At 44.9% G+C, this 20,532-nt stretch overlaps 2 protein-coding genes across 2 annotated transcripts in view; both read right to left on the reverse strand.

The window, feature by feature from the left end:
- Positions 1–17,426, reverse strand: part of CDS2 (CDP-diacylglycerol synthase 2) — a 46,885-nt gene extending 29,459 nt beyond the window's left edge. Inside the window, exons 1-2 of the mRNA XM_081961019.1 lie at positions 17,274–17,426; positions 1,537–1,673 (exon numbers count right to left, since the gene is read on the reverse strand). Of these exons, the coding sequence (XP_081817145.1) occupies positions 1,537–1,673; positions 17,274–17,336 (200 nt within the window). The 5' untranslated portion in view covers positions 17,337–17,426. The remainder of the gene's footprint in view (positions 1–1,536; positions 1,674–17,273) is intronic.
- The window catches only part of LOC309396157 (surfactant protein C-like), a 353,221-nt gene that overhangs the window by 139,438 nt on the left and 193,251 nt on the right, over positions 1–20,532 (reverse strand). The window lies entirely within an intron of this gene.

Raw genomic sequence — 20,532 nt, forward strand, 5'->3', positions numbered from 1 at the left:
GTCTGACCACTCTGCGCATCCGCACACTGGGAACAGGCTCCAGTTGTTTGTCTGTCTCACTGATGTCTGCCTCTGAAGGCAGCTGATAACTGGCATACGGTCCTGGCCCCCTCTCTGCCTCTGACACAGGGCCCTCATCAGAGCCTTCCCCAGATTCCAGGACTGGCCCATCTTCCTCCCCAATCTCCCCTTTGTCTGAATCTGCTGCCAGCTCTTCTGGCCGCTGGCAGGCTACAAGAGATAGCGAGGAGACAGGTTTTCTGTCAGTTCCTGAATGAAGCCATTCAGTAAAAAGATTCTCCATCCTGATCTTAGCCTATGGTGAAGGGGCAGGAAGTGAGTCAGAACTCAGCTGGGAGAATTACTGAGACACAACGTCACATAAAAGAAAAGAGGGAGATGCTGTTGGCAGTTGTGTTACCGCCACTTTGGCACCAGCTCCTCCTCCACAGGATGGTCCATCAGGTAAAGCCAATTCATAGTAACTCCCCCTCCCCCAACGCTCAAGAATGGTTTGGAATCAAGGTTGCCAACTCTGAAGCTGGCCTGACAGAAGCCATCTTGACAGGCTTCAGGGCTGCCATCCTGAGGGATGGGGGGGGGGAGTACAGATTGTTGGGTTTTGTAGCCAAAACAAAACACTTTCTCCTGGGAACCAAGGACATTCCCACAGGTGGCTGGAGAGAGGAGGAGCGATGTCACCAGTGCTAGGGACGCAACCCTAGGCTTGGCTTGGCAATGTATATAAGCCATGATTGTAACAAATGTATCTGTTACTTTAAATGCTAGAGAGATGGAATTGGTTTGTTACCTCAAGCAGCCATAAGAGGGAGCCAGAATGACTGTTAGCTCTCTGTTTGTTAGATGCTGATCGGTGTATTGTGAGGTACTGTGTTTTGCTACTGTTAGCTACTTTGTGTGCTAGACTATTTGATAACTGACTGACTGAACCGTGTATGACTTGGACTGTAAACTGAACTCTGAATACCTCTATATTTCCACAGAGTAAACTACTATATTTTATACTATTCAGTGGTATGCTGGTTTGTGCGTTTTCTTCCATACCACTCTCATTATGCTTCTCTGCACACTCGCTCTCCTAACAGGGAGCTTACTTACTTAACGCTGGTTATGGGCCTAGAGTGTACCAGACATAGCTAAAAAGAGAGTTAGTGTTGATACGCAATACCATATACAGATAGCTGTTTAGTTTGTGAGTGTTACTATTATGGAGAAGATGGTACACGCACCATCAGCAAGTCTATCACTGATAACCCGGTTGGATGGCACAAACTATGTTTACAGGTCTATGAAGTGCAGCCTACACACCCTGATTGGACCATGTGACTGACTGTTTGGGGAAGGAGGAGAAACTTTTTACTTTTAATTGGGTGAAAACCGTGGGAACCTTCAGGGTCGGTTTTCACCAGCCTGTGCCAACATGATAACATCCAATAAATGTATTCTTTGAGGAACCTACTTGCATGGGAGTTCCGTTTCTTATGGGTGTATTACTTGGAGCCCTGACAATGGTACCTTGAGGACAGGCGCGACAGTGCTCTGTTGAGGACCTCAGGGGTATCATCGGCCGAAGAGGGCGGGGCGGCTTCCGATTTATTCTCGCTATCCGATGCAGTTTCTCCTCCGTCAAGCTTGTTTTCCAGCTCTGACTCCTGCAAGATAAGACACGTTAGGGGTTTCCAGCAAGTTGGGATGGGAACGCAGAAGTAATTCAAGGTTGCCTGCCATTCACGCACTCAAGCCCGCCTCAATCCAACTCTGAAGAAACAGCTAAGCTGGACCCCACCTTCACCCACAATGTTTAGCCGCAGCTTCTCAACGGGGTTTGATGACCGAGTCATAACGATGACCGAGTCAATAGACCAGCAATGCATTCACAGCCTTCGAAAACAACTCTATTGAGAATGTCATGCAACTGGCAGAAGACAAGGAGAATCCGCCAAAATCAAGCAGCTAAACTGAATTGGGTCTTTAGAAGAACATCTGTTAACCGACCCAACAAAACTAGTCATAAGCCCAAAGATTTTGAGGGAGGGTTGTCAGCTGAAAGAAAGTAAATATAGCAATAGCCCCTTAGACTTAAATACCGCTTCACTGGGCTTTATAGCCCTCTCTAAGCGGTTTACAGAGCCAGCCTGTTGCGCCCAACAATCTGGGTCCTCATTTTACTGACGTTGGAAGGACGGAAGGCTGAGTCAACCTTGAGCCTGGTGAGGTTTGAACTGCCAAATTGCTGCAGTACTGCACTCTAACCACTGCACCACCACGGCTCTTGGCATATAGCTTGAGTAGGAGAATTTGAAAAGAGTTTGTGGGGGGAGGGGGGGAATGGAATTTAAAAGGTATTTTTTTTGCATAGTTCAGGGGTGTCCAAACTTGGGAACTTTAAGACTTGTGGACTTCAACTCCCAGAATTCCCCAGCCAGTTGAAGTCCACAAGTCTTAAAGTTCCCAAGTTTGGACACCCCTGGCATAGTTGATTCTTCTGCCAAGTGTTTGAAGTAGCCAAGTCACTAACTTATCAACTGCAGTGATCCACTTAACAACTGGGGCAAGATATATCGCAAAATGGGGCAAAACTCATTCTGCCCATAACAAGGCAACGTAGTTAGAATGACACTAAAAATTATAAGTCAAAGCTTATTTGTTCATAGACTCATTAGCTTGCTGGAATTTTTACCAAAGAGCAGAGTAAGTAAAAAGAAAAATAGGGACAAAAAATGGATCAGGGATAAATTGTTCAAAGGCCAAGGAGAACATTTTCATCCCTGAGAGGTGGGCCTGGTGCAAAGCATAAGCGTTCTAGCCATTTTTTTTAAAAAAAAAGCCATGATTGCAAATAAATCCCAGTGTTTGTATTGCTTTTATGTAATCGTAATTGTAGTTTCATTTTGATTTTTCAATTCTGATTGCACTTGGCCCGGGTAAGGCCACATCATAAATAACTTTTGTTTTGTTTTGCTTGTTTACCATGTAAACACACAATCATAAACGCCGCATTTTGATTTATTCACATTTTTTCATTCATTTGGCATCAGAGCCCAACCTTAAATATTTCTTAAAACATAGATGCAGAGGAAGAAAAGAAAAATAATAAGTAGATAGATGGCAGGGATAGTTTGGGCAGGAACTTTCTGCAGACAGAAAGCTTTGTCTGTGCAGCTTATCTACTTTGCATGGGCTGATGAGATCTGAATAGAACTGGACTCAAGAAGGGATGCAAGATCAGAGCATCTTCTGACCGGATGTATCCTTGCAGCACTGATAATTATAGCGGAATGGGCTTCATGTGGACAGGGGAGAAGGAAATCAATCATATAAGCAATCCAGAAATCAAAATGCCAGCTAAGCGGCCCTCCTTCCATCTCCTCCTCCGCCAATCCCTGGGTTGTGCAGCTGACTGGAAAGGCCAGTGAGATGCTCCATAACGGTTCAACCCGGATGGTTTCCATAGCAACTGCCTCCTGCTCTCCCATGTAGAATGACATGCAAAGGTTTGTGATGCTTCCTTGCGCTCGTTACAAAACTCGGCTGACAGGCAAACACAAAGCGGGGTCACTTCCTACACAGGTGGCCCTCCACGGACGACCAAAACTGATGTTGCTAGGGGAGGCGTTTGTTAAGTGAGCTTTGCCCCATTTTATGACCTTTTTCTCGCCGCCTTTGTTAAGCCAATCAACACATTTGTTAAATTAGTTACACGGTGGTGAAGTGGGAATCAGGTTTCCCCGTTGATGGAAGGTTGCAAAAGGAGATGCTGCAACCATCATAAATGTGAGTCCATTTGTCAAGCATTTGAATTTTGATCAGGTCGCCATGGGGATACTGCGACGGTCGTAGTATGTGTGAAAAACAGCCATGAGTGACTTTTTCGGTGACTTCAATTGTAACTTTGAATGGTCACTAAGAGAACTGTTGCAAATCAAGGACTACCTGTACTTCCTCTACACACACACACACACAGCACCATCCCCAAACCCTAGTAGGCCAAATCAGGCTTACTCGTATTAGCTGTCATGGCAATCACCCAAGGTAGGATTTTAGAAAATGGACGCTGCTCTGATCAGCAGTTTTATGGACGTCAAAGTTATCCAGATGAACAATTGGCTTCGAACATGAACATATTTATTTACAGATTAACAGTGTTGGAAGGGGCCTTGTAGGTCATCTACTCCAACCCACCCGCCCAAGCGGGAGACCCTACATCATTTCTGACAGGTGGCAGTCCAGTCTCTTCTTGAAAGCTTCCAGGGACGAAACTCCCACAACTTCTGAAAGCAACTCCTTTGCCATGGGTTGATTGTTCTATCAGGAAATTCCTCATTTCCAGGTTGACTCTCTCCTTGATCCGTTTCCATCCATTACTCCTTGTTTGGTCTTCATGGGCTTTGGATAATAGCTTGACCCCCTCCTCTCTGTGGCAGCCCCTCAAATATTGGAAGGCTGCTCTCCTGTCTCCCCTGGTCCTTCTCTTCACTAGAGTAACCATGCCCAGTTTCTGCAACCGTTCTTCATGTGTTTTAGCCTCCAGTCCCCTAATCATCCTGGTTGCTCTTCTCTGCGCTCTTTCTAGAGTCTCAACATATTTTTTATAGCCTGGTGACCAAAACTGGATGCAGGATTCTAAGTGAGGTTTTACTAAGGTTTTAAGACTTTGGAAAATAGCTTGACCCCCACCTCTCTGTGGCAGCCTCTCAAGTATTGGAAGGCTGCTCTCCTGTCTCCCCTGGTCCTTCTCTTCACTAGACTAGCCATGCCCAGTTCCTGCAACCGTTATTCTTATGTTTTGGCCTCCAGTCCCCTTACAAACATGTCCAAGTTTGAAGCCATTGCTACAGATGCAATATAGCTATGTCCATAAATATATGTTTATGGGTGAAGAAGGCTTCTGAGAACGCCACTGCATTCTGCAACCGTCATAAAGAGGAATCAGTTGCCCAGCCTCCGGATTTCGATCGCGTGACAATGCTGGGGATGTTGCAATGGTCGTAAAAAATGGTCAAAAGTCACTTTTCAAAAGTGCCTTCACTTGTAACTTTGACTAAACGGTGACTAAATGAACTGTGGTTAAGTTGTGGACTACCTGTATTCGTCTCTACAAAAAGGCTTAAAATAGACCTAGACCGAAAATAGGTTGTTGTCGGGCAAATGGAGAGAAGAGAGAAGAGGAATGTCTTTATCTTATCAGCGATAAGGGTTTGAATCAACTCAGGAGACGCCAGGCTGATGCAGACTTTTGACAAGAGTTACGTAATAGGGACACGCTGGAATTGTCGTTCTGGAAAGGTGCACCAAACGCAGTCACATCACAAGGGTCACCCTGCTCTACGCTTATAATGTTTTGTTTTCATCAAAAGTTTATGATAGCCTTGCTCCAAGGATGCTCCCCTGCCCTCCCATTTATTTTGGGCTCAAAATACTGGTGTGACCTCCCTTCCGTTGGCGTTCCTGAGCTGTTAGTCATCAATCATGCAGCTGCAGAAAACCCAAATAAAGGACAGTGATGCTTGAGCCAAGATTTGAAATCCAGGATTCCCCCAACCTGATGCTCTATGGATACTTGGCATAGCTCACCCCTTTTTCCAGTGTTCAGCTGCTGCTTCTAGCTGGGAAATCCTTGTGAAGTCCAGCAGCCAAAATTTCTAGATCAGGGGTGTCCAAACTTGGGAACTTTAAGACTTATGGACTTCAACTCCCAGAATTCCCCAGACAGCCATGCTTGAGCACAAGTCTTAAAGTTGCCAAGTTTGAAGACCTCCGATCTAAGTGGAGAGATTGCAGAGGAAGGGATTACAAGAGAGTAAATTATGCTGGCTGAGGAATTCTGGGAGTAGAAGTCCACAAGTCTTAAAGTTGCCAAGTTTGAAGACCTCTGATCTAAGTGGAGAGATTGCAGAGGAAGGGATTACAAGAGAGTAAATTATGCTGGCTGAGGAATTCTGGGAGTAGAAGTCCACAAGTCTTAAAGTTGCCAAGTTTGGAAACCTCCGATCTAAGTGGAGAGATTGCAGAGGAAGGGATTACAAGAGAGTAAATTACGCTGCCTGAGGAATTCTGGGAGTAGAAGTCCACAAGTCTTAAAAGTTGCCAAGTTTGAAGACCTCTGATCTAAGTGGAGAGATTGCAGAGGAAGGGATTACAAGAGAGTAAATTACGCTGGCTGGAGAATTCTGGGAGCTGAAGTCCACAAGTCTTCAAGTTCCCTGGCCTAGATTATTTAGCCGTGAAAAAGGCATGTTTGCACTGGATGCACCGCGGGGAGGCTAAATCTACATTGCATTCCATTTAATTCTATTCATAATTTTATTTGTTGCTCATCCTGTGTTTGTTAGTTATTTGGTTTACTTTATTGATTAGCCCTTGGGCCATATCAAAGGACAGAGTTCCAGACACAAATTACTATTACTAAAATCTGATAAAATACAATTTAAAATGGAATTGGAATAAAACACAGTTTAAAATCAAATTGGAATAAAATGCAATAATATATAAATAAAGTGATAACATTATGTTTCAGTGTCACTTCTGCAATCTACCCCAATCAGTCCCACATATGCAGATCTCAACCGAACCATTTTGTATAAGGACTGTGCTGTGTTAGATGCTATTTTCAGACTCTGACCACACATAAAGTAAGTTGTTTGGATATGGGGATCCCAATGGGTCCTTCGTTTGGTATATGGACTAAGGTACCTGCCTCTCACCCCCTTACACAAGCAACAATCCAATAGGATGTGACCAAGCTCTTCTACCTCTGCCACTCCACAAATGCAGAGACGCTCCTTGTAGGGGATAGAATGGAATCCCCCATATCTGACCGTTGTGTCAAGCCGTTCGAATCTCTCTCGCGTAAATATCTCCCTAAGATGTTTTGGCAGTTGTAACTTCAAATAGCTGCCTATTTGAAAAGTTGTACTGTGTGTTTTTTATAATCAGTCACTGTTCTGGACATTTTATATTTTGATGCACGTTTTATATGCTTTTTTGTGAATTAGTATGCACTAAGGCTGCATTCTGTAATGCTGTATAAAATAATAATAGCTCAACTGGAAACTCCTGCGGTTGTCCTTCAGAAGGCAACGAGAGCTTATCATTTCTAAAGCAATATAAAGAGATATTGATGCTTTGTTGTCATCTGGGAGTTGGCGATGCCACCATACGGTGCACCTCTAACAGGGCAAAAATCCACTAATTCTGGATGATTTCCCTTAACATCTGGCCACATCAGCATCTGGACCTCGCCAGATGTCCCATTTCCACCTATTGATAGATAGCCATTGATATCTCCTATGTTTGGGAGGAAAATAACAAGGGGTCTTGGAGGTCTTATAGTCCAACCCCCTGCTCAAACAGGAGACCTTATACCCGTGATGGCGAACCTATGGTACGTGTGTCACAGGTGACACGTGGAGCCATTTCTGAGGGCACGCGAAGCATTGCCCTGTCAGTTCCAGTGCGCATGCGCCCGCTGGCCAGCTGATTTTTTTAATCTCCGGAGGATTCCCTGAAGCCTCCAAAGGGCGAAAAACAGCCCAATGCAAACCAGAAATGAGGAGAGAGCTGCCGGAACGGGGGAAAGACAAGCGGCAAGGAAAGAGGCTTTTTTCACTCGTGCTGGCTGCTCTGTTCCCCCTCGCCCCCCGCTACTAAAAAGGATCCTGCCTGATCGCTGGAATCCAAAGGGAAATGAGGAGAGAGCTACTGGAACGGGGGAAAGACAAGAGGCAAGGAAAGAAGAAAAGAGGCTTCTTTCACTCAACGTGGCTGCTGTTGCCGTTTTCTCCCTTTCAGTGCTATGCCATCGAGGTTGCCCCACCCAGCATCATCCAGGTCCTCACTTCTCCCAAGCATTTCTTTGCCTACCTGATTTCCAGCTCCATCGTGTTTCTTGCCATCGTGTTGAGAGAAACAAAGTTTGTGGGACTAAAAAAAAAACTTCAATCAATTACAACTTTGGGGGGGAGGAGAGATCTTGCAAAGTTGGAATTGATTGATTGAAGGGTTTTTTTTTTAGTCCCACAAACTTTGTTTTCCTGTCCAAAACAGCAAGAAACATGATGGAAAAATTCTACGGAGGGGAAATTAAATAGGCAAAGAAATGCTTGGGAGAAGTGAGGACCTGAGCGATTGGGGGGGGGGGGGGGCAGGCTCCATGGAGTGGTGCTGAAATGGAGAAAAGAGCAACAGAGCAGCCACCTTGAGGGAAAAAAACTGCTTTTTCTTCTTTCCTTGCCGCTTGTCTTTCCCCTGTGCCAGCAGCTTCCTTCCTCATTTGTCTATTGACTGTAGTGCCCAGGATCCTCTTTAATAGGAGGAGGGAATTTAGCAACTGGACTCACACCTGCCATTGTAAAAACGGCCCAATCTTTACACAGGAGAATGATAAGGGAAGGTTTTTGACACAGGAACACAGTTGAGCATCCCCCCACCCCCACCCCAATCTCTGCCCGTTTGTGGCAGAGCAACTTCTCCCCTCACTGGGTGTTAGCCAAGGGGAAGCAGCCAGAGCAGGGAGTGGCAAGGAAGCCTTGCGCAAAAATGCACGGTCCACACAGGTGAGGGGGGGCATTAAGTTATGTGGGTGGGCACTCCAGTTCGTATGATAGCGCGCACACATGTGCTTTTGGCACCCGAGGCGAAAAAGGTTCGCCATCACTGCCTTATACCATTTAAGACAAATGGTTATCCAGCATTTTCTTTAAAACTTCCACTGTTGGAGCATTCACAACTTCTGGAGGCAAGTTGTTCCATTGATTAATTGTTCCTAACTGTCAGGAATTTTCTCCTTAGTTCAAAGTTACTTCTCTCCTTGATTAGTTTCTTTTTTTAGTATCATTTTTATTCAGCATTTTTAAACATTAAAATCACAATTACACTTTTACAGTTTTCTGCTATTGGTATTCTTTTTTCTAATTTCTACTTTTCCATTCTACAGCCTATTGTTTCATACATATACTTCCTTGTTTCATGATTATTATTTTTAGAATATATACAACATTTACATCTCTGTTGCTTTCTGAATATATACCATCTCCTTTTGTTATATTTTCTATACACTCATCATGCATTAATTTTACACCCCTTTTTGAGCCAATTATACCACCTATTCCATGTCTTGCAATGCTCTGTTTCCTCTCCATCCCTTAGTTCCACTGGTCATTTATCCATTTCCGTGCATTCTAGGAACCTTTTTATGATCTCTGTCTTTGAGGGGAGGCTTTTTTGGTTTCCAGTTTTGGGCAAATGAGCTTCTGGCTGAGGTAATTAGATGAAGCATAATATATTGAATTTCTTTGCTTATATTTCATTTTATTATTCCCAAAAGAAACCGGATTACTTTCTATCCATTGCTTCTGCCTTCAGGCGCTTTGGAGAATAGGTTGACCCCCTCTTCTTTGGGGCAGCCCCTCAAATACCGGAAGACTGCTGTCAGTCCTTCCTTTCATACCCAGTCCCTGCAGCCATTCTTCTTCGTATGTTTTAGCCTTCAGGCCCTTCACCCTCTCTCTTGCTCCAGATCAACATCTGCTGAAGTGTCAAGGTGCTGGGCTGCTAAATAGAGAGCAAATAACAAGCCCGCAAGCCTCTTAAGGAAGCATTGCCTAACAAGTAGTATCAGGTTGAGACACCTCCTCCACCCCAACACTGAGCTTCCTGCTATGAATCTGTGTAAACAGAGGCATAGATTCAAAATCACGTGGAGGATTAGTACCGCTTTGTAAAGCTTTAGTAAGGCCACACCTGGAACGCGATCTCCAGTTTTGGTCACCTCATTACAAAAAAGACTTTGTAAAAAGGGCAGGGAAGAGCAACTAAAGACCTGGAGGCTTAAACATATGAAGAATGGTTGCAGGATTTGAGTTTGGCTAGTCTAGAGAAAAGAAGAATTAGGGGGGTGGGGTGGGGGGCATAATAGCAGCATTCTAGTACTTGAGGGGCTGCCACAAAGAAGAGAGGATCAATGTATTTTCCAAAGCACCAAAAGGCAGAACAAGAAGCAATGGATTGGAAACTAATCAAGGAGAGAAGCAACCTGGAATTAAGGAGATCCTAACCGTGAGGACAATTAACCAGTGGAACAACTTGCCACCAGAAGTTATGGATGCACCATCATTGGAGGTCTTTAAGAAGAGACTGGACAGCCACCTGTCTGAAATGGGATAGGATCTCGTGATTGAGCAGGGGGTTGGACTAGAAGACCTCCAAGGTCCCCTTCCAGCTCTATTCTCATTAATTGACTGAATCCTTCTGTAATCTAAACAGCTAGTCATACTCCGGAGGACAATTTGCAAAGGGATGTTTCTAAAACTCCAGCATCCAACAGCCCATTAGGGGAAACGCCACTAAAACGAAGCCATTAGCCTGATTGCTCAAGGAATGAACTATTCTTCCTCCTTCTTGCTAACGATTTTCTAAGCAAAGGAAGGAAAAGGGTATTTCGGTACATCTTCCATTTCTTGCTGGATCCTGTCTGACTCGCAGGCATTGGCCGAGTGTAAACACTCAAGTGTGCACGGCTCATGGAAAGGAAATGGCTTAAGTTCCTGTGAGTTTATTTTAACCACACATACGGAAATGCATGGGCATGCACATGAATGCACAGACACACACGCACACAAAGGGCAAGTAGTGGAAGCAGAATTCCATAAAAGGAAAAGCATTCCTTAAAATGTACTCCGTAGACGTGATCCCAGCAGCAGAAGTCAACGGGGTTTATAGTTTGCATGGTAAAACGAGGCGGGGAAAATCAAAGGAAAAACACGGTGACCTCTATTTTTAATGAGGAATTTTTTTTTTCTTTTAACAGTCCTACAAATAAAATAAAATAAATCCCGTTATGCAATTGCATCAGAATGAAGCCTCAGGCGACTGTTGCTCATTTTTATTTCCTTGCTAAAGGTGACTTTGTCTTCTTGGTCTATTTCAGGATGGCAAATCTCTTGAGGCTGGGATCTCTCTCTCAGGCACCATCGTGGCTTACAGCAGGGGTCTCCAACATGGGCAACTTTAAGCTTTGCTGGCTGGGGGATTCTGGGAGTTGAAATCTGCCAGGCTTAAAGTTGCCAAGTTTGGACACCCCCTGGTTTACAGTAATGTACATACAACAACAAATGTCCTGAGATTAGTAAAATGCTTGCAGAACTCCCCCCAAAGTAGTAATATTGGAATAAAGCATTTCCTACCACCGTTTTCTTTTAGCATTAAATTTGGGAAGTTGGGGTGGAGCAGGGGAGGGGGAATTTTGTTCCAAGCCAGAACTGAATTCTGGCCCGTTTCCAAATGCTGGAACTTGGCTGAGCTTAATTGAAAGGTTTACACGATCGTTTCCAAGACATACACATCACTTGCCGTCACAGGATTTCCCAGAGTGGAATAATAGGCAAGGATATCATCTTGGTTCCAGGACTCTTAAGAGACGCAGTCCGTCATGTCGATGGCCAATACTATCTGCAAGGAAAATAATCCAAAGAAATTTGGGGAGGGGGAGGGATAAATGATACCTTTGGGGGCTCTTTCCTGCCCTGAAATCCAGCTTCCTTTTCAGCTATTCCAACTTAGCACTTAGCGGCCAACCTGTAACCACTCAGCTTTATCCCATCCTCACCTTTCTTTCTGACATATTTTCTCTTCTTGGCTGCCTTGTTTCTAAAGACAAGCATTTTCCATCTTGAATTTTTTTTTAAAAAAAGCAACCAACAATAAGCTGCCCTTTCTGGCACCCACAAGAAGCAGAATCCAAAGAAACAGTTTCCTTCTGGGACACTGCAGATCCCACATGGTGAACACAAGGTCCCCATGAGCAAAGCACGGAAAGCAGGAATGAGGCTGGTATCTAATGTTGCATATAATCCATGTTGCATAGAATGCTCTAGATAGTAGGTAGGTAAGAGGTAGGCAGGCAGGCAGACATAGAATAGGTAGGTAGGTAGGTAGGTAGGTAGGTAGGTAGGTAGGTAGGTAGGTAGGTAGGTAGATAGATGATAGATAGATAGATAGATAGATAGATAGATAGATAGATAGATAGATAGATAAGATAGATAGATAGATAAGATACATAGATACATAGATAGATACATAGATAGATAGGGGGGAGATACGCGATAGACATAGATAGATAGATAGATAGATAGATAGATAGATAGATAGATAGATAGATAGATAGATAGATAGATGAGAGAAAGATAAGACAGACAGACAGACAGACAGACAGACAGAGATATAGATAGATATAGATATAGATACATACGGTAGGTAGGTAGGTAGGTAGGTAGGTAGGGAGGGAGGGAGGGAGAGAGAGAGAGAGAGAGAGAGAGAGAGAGAGAGAGAGAGAGAGAGAGAGGAGAAGATAGATAAATAGACAGACAGACAAAGACAGTTGCTTGCAAGTGATCTAGATGCCCTGAGTTGCAGATCTTCTTAAATAAATAAATATCTTGATTGCATCCAGATACCTCACATCTAGATGCCCTGAATTTCTTATTAAATCAATAAATAACACAATACAGATAACATAAAGATTATCCGCCGTCCCTGCTTGGGCCTCCGTTTGAAGCAGGGGAGCGAAATGGAGCAACACCAAAACCAGCAAGACCACCACGGAAGAGGCAAGCCAGCCGCTGGAATATCAACTGAGAGCAACCCCCCCACCTTCCTTCCACTGAGGATGGAACCTTGCTAGGTCATGAAACGTCTTGAAGGAAACAACCAAGCTCAGGGAACACCTCCTGTCAGCTCTGAGCTGCAAACACTCAAACCTTCATCCCAGTAAGAACCCTCAGCAAAAGCCCAGGAGGCGGCGAACAGGTGCCCACTTAAGCACTTTTCTCTTCTGAGCCATCCCAGGGCCCTTCATTGTCACCCCAAGCATTATTGGCATTAAAGCCCGGGACTATCTTCTGCAAACGGAGCTTTTTAAGCCCCGGGCTTGGAAATGTGTGGAAATGGTCTAAGCAAGTCCCGGGCGCCATTGCTGGAAGGGATTTTGGGAGCATTGCCAAAACGTGTGCCTGTTGCTTTCTCTCTGATCCCCTTTGGAAGAGGGTGCCAGAAGCAGACAACACACACACAACCAGGAAGAGCAGATCTACACACACCTAGCACTACTGAAGTTCAAGTAACTAATTTACAGTACTTTAGTAAAAGCAAAGTTTTGTTCGGCAGCTGATCTTCTTCTATTCTGAATTGTTTGGGAGGAAGAGGGGCGGGTGATTTGGGTCATGGGATCAAAATTCGAATACTTCATATTTATGACCGTTGCTGTGAGCCAAGGTCATGGTATCACTTTTGGGGACCTTCTGATGAGCGAAATCAATGGGGAAGCCAGATTCACTTAATTAATAACTTACCAACTGCGGTGATTCATTTAACAACAGTGGAACGCAAGGTCCAAAAATGGAGCAAACGCACATAACAAATGTCTCACTTAGCAACACAGAAACTTTGGGTTGAATTGTGATCAAGTTAAGGGCTACCTGTGTGCAGCCATTTTGCTTCTTTAAATAAATATTCACTCCGTGCCGATTTCATAAAGCATTCTGCACAGATTAATGCTTCTCCAACAGCTTTCCCAACTTCTACCATGAAAAATATTTCTACTCCTATAATCATTTCTACCATTGGAAAAAAGTTCTGTTTTTTTTAAACTGTTGTTCTTGTTTAGAGCCTCTGAATGCCCTGGACTTCAATTCCCGTTGTCTCCAGCCAGCTTAGGGGACTTGGAGGGCACCGAGTGGCAGAGTAGAAACGCTGGAATAATTGTACCGTTGAATCATTGTTTCAATGAGCTGCCACAACACCAAACCGGTTTGTGATCATTCCTCTCTAAAAAAGTTGCTATTAATGGCCACGATGTCATATTGGACTCCCTGCTGAACCCAGCATGACTCGCTTCCAACGCCATGCACCCCAGGTGAGCAATTTATGCATTTTCTGATGCGTCTCAGAATGGGTGGGTGGGTGGATGGGGGGGTTGTGGTGGCTAAGCGGTTAGAGACGCTGACCGGGTGAGCTCCCGTTCCTAGCCCCAGCTCCTTCCCACCTAGCAGTTCCAAAGCATGCCCATGCGAGTAGATAAATAGGTACCCCTTTGTTGGGAAGGAAAACTGATTCAGGTGCCTCAGGGCGTATCAATGCTGGCCACATGATCACGGAAATGTTGTCAGACAACACTAGCTCTTTTGGCTAGGAAACGGAGATAAGCATCGGCCCCTGAGTTTGGATACCACTAACAGCAATAGCCCTTAGACTTATATACCGCTTCATAGTGCTTTTACAGCCCTCCCTAAGCACTTTACCGAGTCAGCCTCTTGCCCCCAACAATCTGGGTCCTCATTTTATCGACCTTGGAAGGATGGAAGGCTGAGTCAATTTTAAGCTGCTCAGGATCAAACTCCTGAGAATGGGCAGAGTCAGCCTTCGATGCTGTATTCTAACAGGAAGGAAGGAAAATAGCAATAGCACTTAGACTTATATACCGCTTCACAGTGCTTTTCAACCCTCTCTAAGTGGTTTACAGAGTCAGCATGTTGCCCACAACAATCTGGGTCCTCGTTTGACCCACTTCGGAAGGATGGACAGCTGAGTCAACCTTGAACCACTAAAAAGGGAAAAACATTACGTTTAATGCTTCTGCGAAACAAATGTTAGAAACTATCTACCCCTATAACAGAATAACAGAGTTGGAAGGGACCTTGGAGGTCTTCTAGTCCAACCCCCTGCTCAGGCAGGAAACCCTACACCACTTCAGACAAATGGCTGTGCAATCACTTCTTTAAAAGCACCCACAATTTCTGGAGGCAATTTCCCCTGGTTAATTGTCCTCACTGTCAGGAAATTTCTCCTTAATTCCAAGTTGCTTCTCTCCTTGATTAGTTTCCACCCGTTGCTCCTTGTCCTGCCCTCAGGTGCTTTGGAGAATGGGTTGACCTCCTCTTCTTTGGGGCAGCCCCTCGGATACCTGAACACTGCTGTCATGTCACCCCTGGCATCAAAGCTTCCACCAGCAGCGACAGAGGATTAAGTACTGTACCACTGTTCTCTGGCACCACAAAAGAACAGCTTCGTCCCAACCTTTCTCATGGCATTTTCCAGATGGGTGGACATCAATACTCAGAATTCTCATCAACAGCTGGGGTGGGTGGAGAAGTTTGGCCGAAGGGCGTACGTGTTGGGGAGGCCTTACCATCAAGTAGTAGACCTAAAGCTGCCTTTTCAAGAGGCCACTGGACTTCCTCTTTGAAGATGTTTCGCTTCTCACCCAAAAAGCTTCTTCAGCTCTACGCAGAGCTAAATGTCTATGGAGATTCTCCATCCTCCAGGTCACGGTTGTCCCAAAGATGCTTTTTTCAAGAGGCAACTGGACTTTCCGGTTTTTCTTTGAAGAGGTTTTGCTTTGTTTTTTAAGAAGAGATTGGACGACCATTTGTCTGAAGTGGTGTAGGGTTTCCTGCCTAAGCAGGGGTTGGACTAGAAGACCTCCAAGGTCCCTTCCCACTCTGTTATTTTATTCTATATTCTACTCTACTCTTCATTCCAATATTTATTCTATCTTATCCTATCCTATCCTATTAATCCAAGAAGCTTCTTCAGCTCTGACTGGCCGAGAAGCAAAACATCTTCCAAGAATAAACCAGACAGTCCTCTTGAAAAAAGCACCTTTGAGACAACCAGGACCTGAATGACGGAGAATCTTTACAGACACCTAGTAGTAGTAGATTGGGAGCTGCTATGCACAGAGTTTAAAGCCAGTCAGACGGAGAAATACCGTAGACAATTATTGTTCAGAATTGGGTGAGAGTTCTGATGATCCTCCTGCTCGCACTAAAATCAGGCTCGACTGGAAGCAGAGGCTGCAAAGGCTGAGCAAGCTGACCTCTGATGGCGCCTCAAGCAAGCTTCCAAGTGGAGCATCTTTAAAATGGGTGGCACAACTATGGCCATGGAAAGGAACGAAGCCCAGCCCTGCTCTCTTGGGCTTTGCGGAAGCGCTGGGTGCAGTTAGAATAGAATAGAGCTGGAAGGGGCCTTAGAGGTCCTCCAGTCCAGCCCCCTGCTGAAGCAGGAGATCTTATACCGTGTCAGATAAGTGGCTCTCCAGTTCCTTCTTAAAAACCTCCAGTGATGGTGGGGCACCCACAATTTCTGGTGGCAAGCAGTTCCACTGGTTAATTGTGCCCCTTAATTCCAGGTTGCTTCTCTCTTTGATTAGTTTCCATCCCTTCTTGCTTGCCTTCTGGTGCTTTGGAGAATAATTGGACCCCCAACTCTTTGTGGCAGTCCCTCAAGTAAGTTGTCAGAAACGGTACAGGGTCTTTGTCTGAAATGGTATAGGGCAGGGGTCCCCAAACTTGACAACTTTAAGACTTGTGGACTTCAACCCCCAGAATTCTCCAGCCAGTAGAGCTTTAAAGTCTTAAAGTCGCCAAGTTTGAGGACCCCTGGTATAAGGGTCTCCTGCTTGAGCAAGGGGCTGGACTAGAAGACCTTCACGGTACCTTCAAGTTCCAGCTCTATTCCGATTGACTAACTCACTGGTGGATTGATTGATTGATTGATTGATTGATTGATTGATTGAAGCTGTGAATGCTCCAACCCTGGACGTTTTAAAGGAGATGTTGGCTAACCATTTGCCTAAAGCGGTGTAGGGTTTCTTGCCTAGGCAGGGGGCTGGGCTAGAAGACCTCCAAGGTCCCTTCCAACTCTGTTCTTCTATTCTATTCTATTCTATTCTATTCTATTCTATTGATTGAAGGGCAGGCACCTTAGCAGCGGCTAGCCTCTCCCGTCCAGCAGCTTCGCTTCCCCGCCGCTGCTCCGTGCAAGCCCCGCGGACCGCCTTCCCCAAGCCCAACTCGGCGCACTCCCTCCATTCCTCGCCGCGCCCCCGGCCTCTTTTGCAACGGTTGCAAAGGCAGAGAGACCCGATATCGCTGCGGCTTTAAGAGCCGGAGCCGCGCACTTCTCTCCGCCACCGCCGCTCTTCCGGCCCGGCCGGGGCTGCGCAAGGCACGCGGACGCTGCAAGCCGCCCTGCCCGAGCTCGGGGGTGGGTGGGTGGGAGGGGTGGGGCGGGGCGTGCAAGCCCCCCTCCTTGCAATCCCAGAAAGGGTGGGGGGGGCGCTCCCCTCCGCCGCCCCGGGAACCCCCCTTCCCCGTTTCCCAAACACGCGTCGCCGCATTCAGACACCGCTGGCTTTCGGGCCGCTTTTCCTCCCGTGCCCGCTCGCTTGCCGTGGCTGCGGTCGCCTCACCTACCTTCCCCTCGGCGTCGTGCTGCCCCTCGGGCTCCCGGGCCAGCCGCTGCCTGAGTTCGCTCATCCTGGGCCGCCGCTCCGCCCGCGCTGCGATCCGCTCCGGCTCCTCCGCGCGACGCAGCAGCAGCGGCGGCAGAAGCCCCGCCCAGACGGCCAGCCGAGCCCTGGAATCGGGGCGGGGCTTAGGGGGAAGCAGCCAATCCCGGCGCGGATCGAGCGAGGGGCGGGGCCCGCAATTGCCAGCCTTTTGCAGAATAGAATAGAATAGAATAGAATAGAATAGAATAGAATAGAATAGAATAGAATATTGGAATGAATAGAATAGAGTAGGAATGGAGAATAGAATAGGAGTGGATAATAGAATAGAAAACAATAGGAATGGAGAATAGAATAGAATAGAATATGAATGGAGAATAGAATAGGATAGGAATGGAAAATAGAATAGAATAGAAATGGAGAATAGAATAAATATTGGAATGAATAGAATAGGAATGGAGAATAGAATAGAATAGGAATATAGAATAGAATAGAATAAATATTGGAATGAATAGAATAGAAATGGAGAATAGAATAGAATAGGAATGGAGAATAGAATAGGAGTGGAGAATAGAATGGAATAGGATAGGAATGGAGAATAGAATAGAATAGAATAAATATTGGAAGGAATAGAATAGAATAGGACTGGAGAATAGAATAGAATAGGAATGGAGAATAGAATAAATATTGGAATGAATAGAATAAATATTGGAATGAATAGAATAGAATAGAAAAGAATAGGAATGGAGAATAGAATAGAATAGGATAGGAATGGAGAATAGAATAGAATAGGAATGGAGAATAGAATGGAATAGGATAGGAATGGAGAATAGAATAGGAATGGAGAATAGAATAGAATAAATATTGGAATGAATAGAATAGAATAAATATTGGAATGAATAGAATACAATAGAATAGGAATGGAGAATAGAATAGAATAGGAATGGAGAATAGAATAGAATAGGATAGGAATGGCGAATAGAATAGAATAGAATAGGAATGGAGAATAGAATAGGAATGGAGAATAGAATAGAATAAATATTGGAATGAATAGAACAGAATAAATATTGGAATGAATAGAATAGAATAGGAATGGAGTATAGAATAGAATAGAATAGAATAGAATAGGAATGGAGAATAGAATAGAATAGAATAGGAATGGAGAATAGAATGGAATAGGATAGGAATGGAGAATAGAATAGAATAGAATAAATATTGGAAGGAATAGAATAGAATAGGACTGGAGAATAGAATAGAATAGGAATGGAGAATAGAATAGAATAAATATTGGAATGAATAGAATAGAATAAATATTGGAATGAATAGAATAGAATAGAAAAGAATAGGAATGGAGAATAGAATAGAATAGAATAGAATAGGAATGGAGAATAGAATAGAATACAATAGTTTCTTTTGTGAACACAATGATGTGAAGTGAGTTCTGATTTACACTGTACTGGGGAGAGCACATTTGTACTACTGTGTCCATTTCTGGTCACTACAGTACAAATAGATGCTGAGACTTTACATTGAGTGCAGAAAAGAGCAACAATAGCAATAGCCCTTAGACTTATATACCACTTCACAGTGCTTTACAGCCCTCTCTAGGCGGTTTTGAGAGTCAGCCTCTTGCTCCCAATTAACTGGGTCCTCATTTTACCAACCTTGGAAGGACGGAAGGCTGGGTCGATCAAACTCCTAGCTGTGGTCAGCGAGTCAGCCTGCAGTACTGCATTGTAACTGTGCATTGTAACTGTGCCACCATGGCTCGAAGGAAGGAAGGATGCAAGGAAGAAGAGAGGGAGGGAGGAAGGAAGCAGGAACAGCACACGCCCTTAGACTTACATACAGCTTTACAGTCCTCTCTAGGCAATTCACAGTGTCAGCCTCTGGCCCCCAACAATCTGGTCTTCATTTTACCGACCTCAGAAGCATGGAAGGCTGAGTCAACCTTAAGCCTGGTGAGATTTGAACTGTCAAATTGCAGGCAGCCAGCAGGCAGCATTCTAAGCAGTCTGGACACCAACCCATACAACGAAGAGTTGCAGGAAAGGATGACGTTTAGTCTAATGAAGCATTGGGGCTGGCATGAAAGATACTAGCCTCCCAGTATTTTAGTGGCTGTCAGAGAGAAGAGGGCGTTGGCCTGCTCTCCAACTCAGAGGAGGGCGAGAAGTAAAGGCGGGTGCGAGTAGATTATTAAAACACAACCTAGAAGAAAGGAGCTATTTTCTCCTTACAATTAATCAGTTGGATCGTTTCCCTTCAGTTATTATGGGTGCTCCATCACTGGAGATTTTAAAGAAAAGACTGAACAGCCATTTCTCTGGAATGATACGTGTTTTCCTGATCAAGTAGCAGGGTTGGACTAGAAGACATCCGAGAACCCAGTTCTAACCCTGTACTCTGGATTTAAGTATTTTTATATTACCATGAGCCCTTATATTGGGTATCACTTCAGATCCTCTTATCCAATTTGCCCACGTGCTGTGCTCATTGTCCACATACTGCTGTATTGCAATTTATAGAGAGGTGTTCAGAATTCATTTTATACTTTTGTGAGAATATGCAGAAGAGACCTTTGTTACATAAGGCATAAGGCATTTCTAAGTAGACAATCTGGGGCCCTATTGAGTTATCATTTCAGATATTTCCTTATTTGAAAAGAGAAACAGAATGACTGCATAAAACAGTGAGGAGGGGAGCAACTTTTGAATTCCTGCTGGCTTCCCCATTCGAGTTTCCTTTGTTGGAAGAAATGTCATTCTGGGTTCAGCTCCAAGTGGGGAAAAAGACACAGGAACCATGGAGGCTGCTTGGAAAGATGGTTTAATGATGGACAGGACCACATGGCTTGAACTCCTGAGCAGAAAAGGGGGATCAGATGCTTCCAGATGTTGGGTGAAGAAGAAGAGACAGAGATGCTGAAAGACCCTGATTTTATGCCCTTTGATCTTGATCTTGTATTCTGATTGGTTATCAGACTCCCACGGGGCCACGCAGGGGCGACTCTGGGGGCTGTGAGTCCAGGTTTGGTTGAGCATTGCTTCTTCCCAAGTGCCCTGTGGTGAGATGGCGAAGGTGGAAATGATCTGTTCTGGGGAAGAAATGTCCACTCCTGCCCAGACATGGTGGACCGCACATCCCTCCTCGCGGCCTCTGATCATATTTGGGGGAGGTTAATGGGGGTCTTTCTCATCAAATCCGGAGGGCGCCCGGTTGGA

This window comes from Natrix helvetica (assembly GCF_964273705.1).
Source record: "Natrix helvetica genome assembly, chromosome: 8".
Classification (NCBI taxonomy): Eukaryota; Metazoa; Chordata; class Lepidosauria; order Squamata; family Natricidae; genus Natrix; species Natrix helvetica.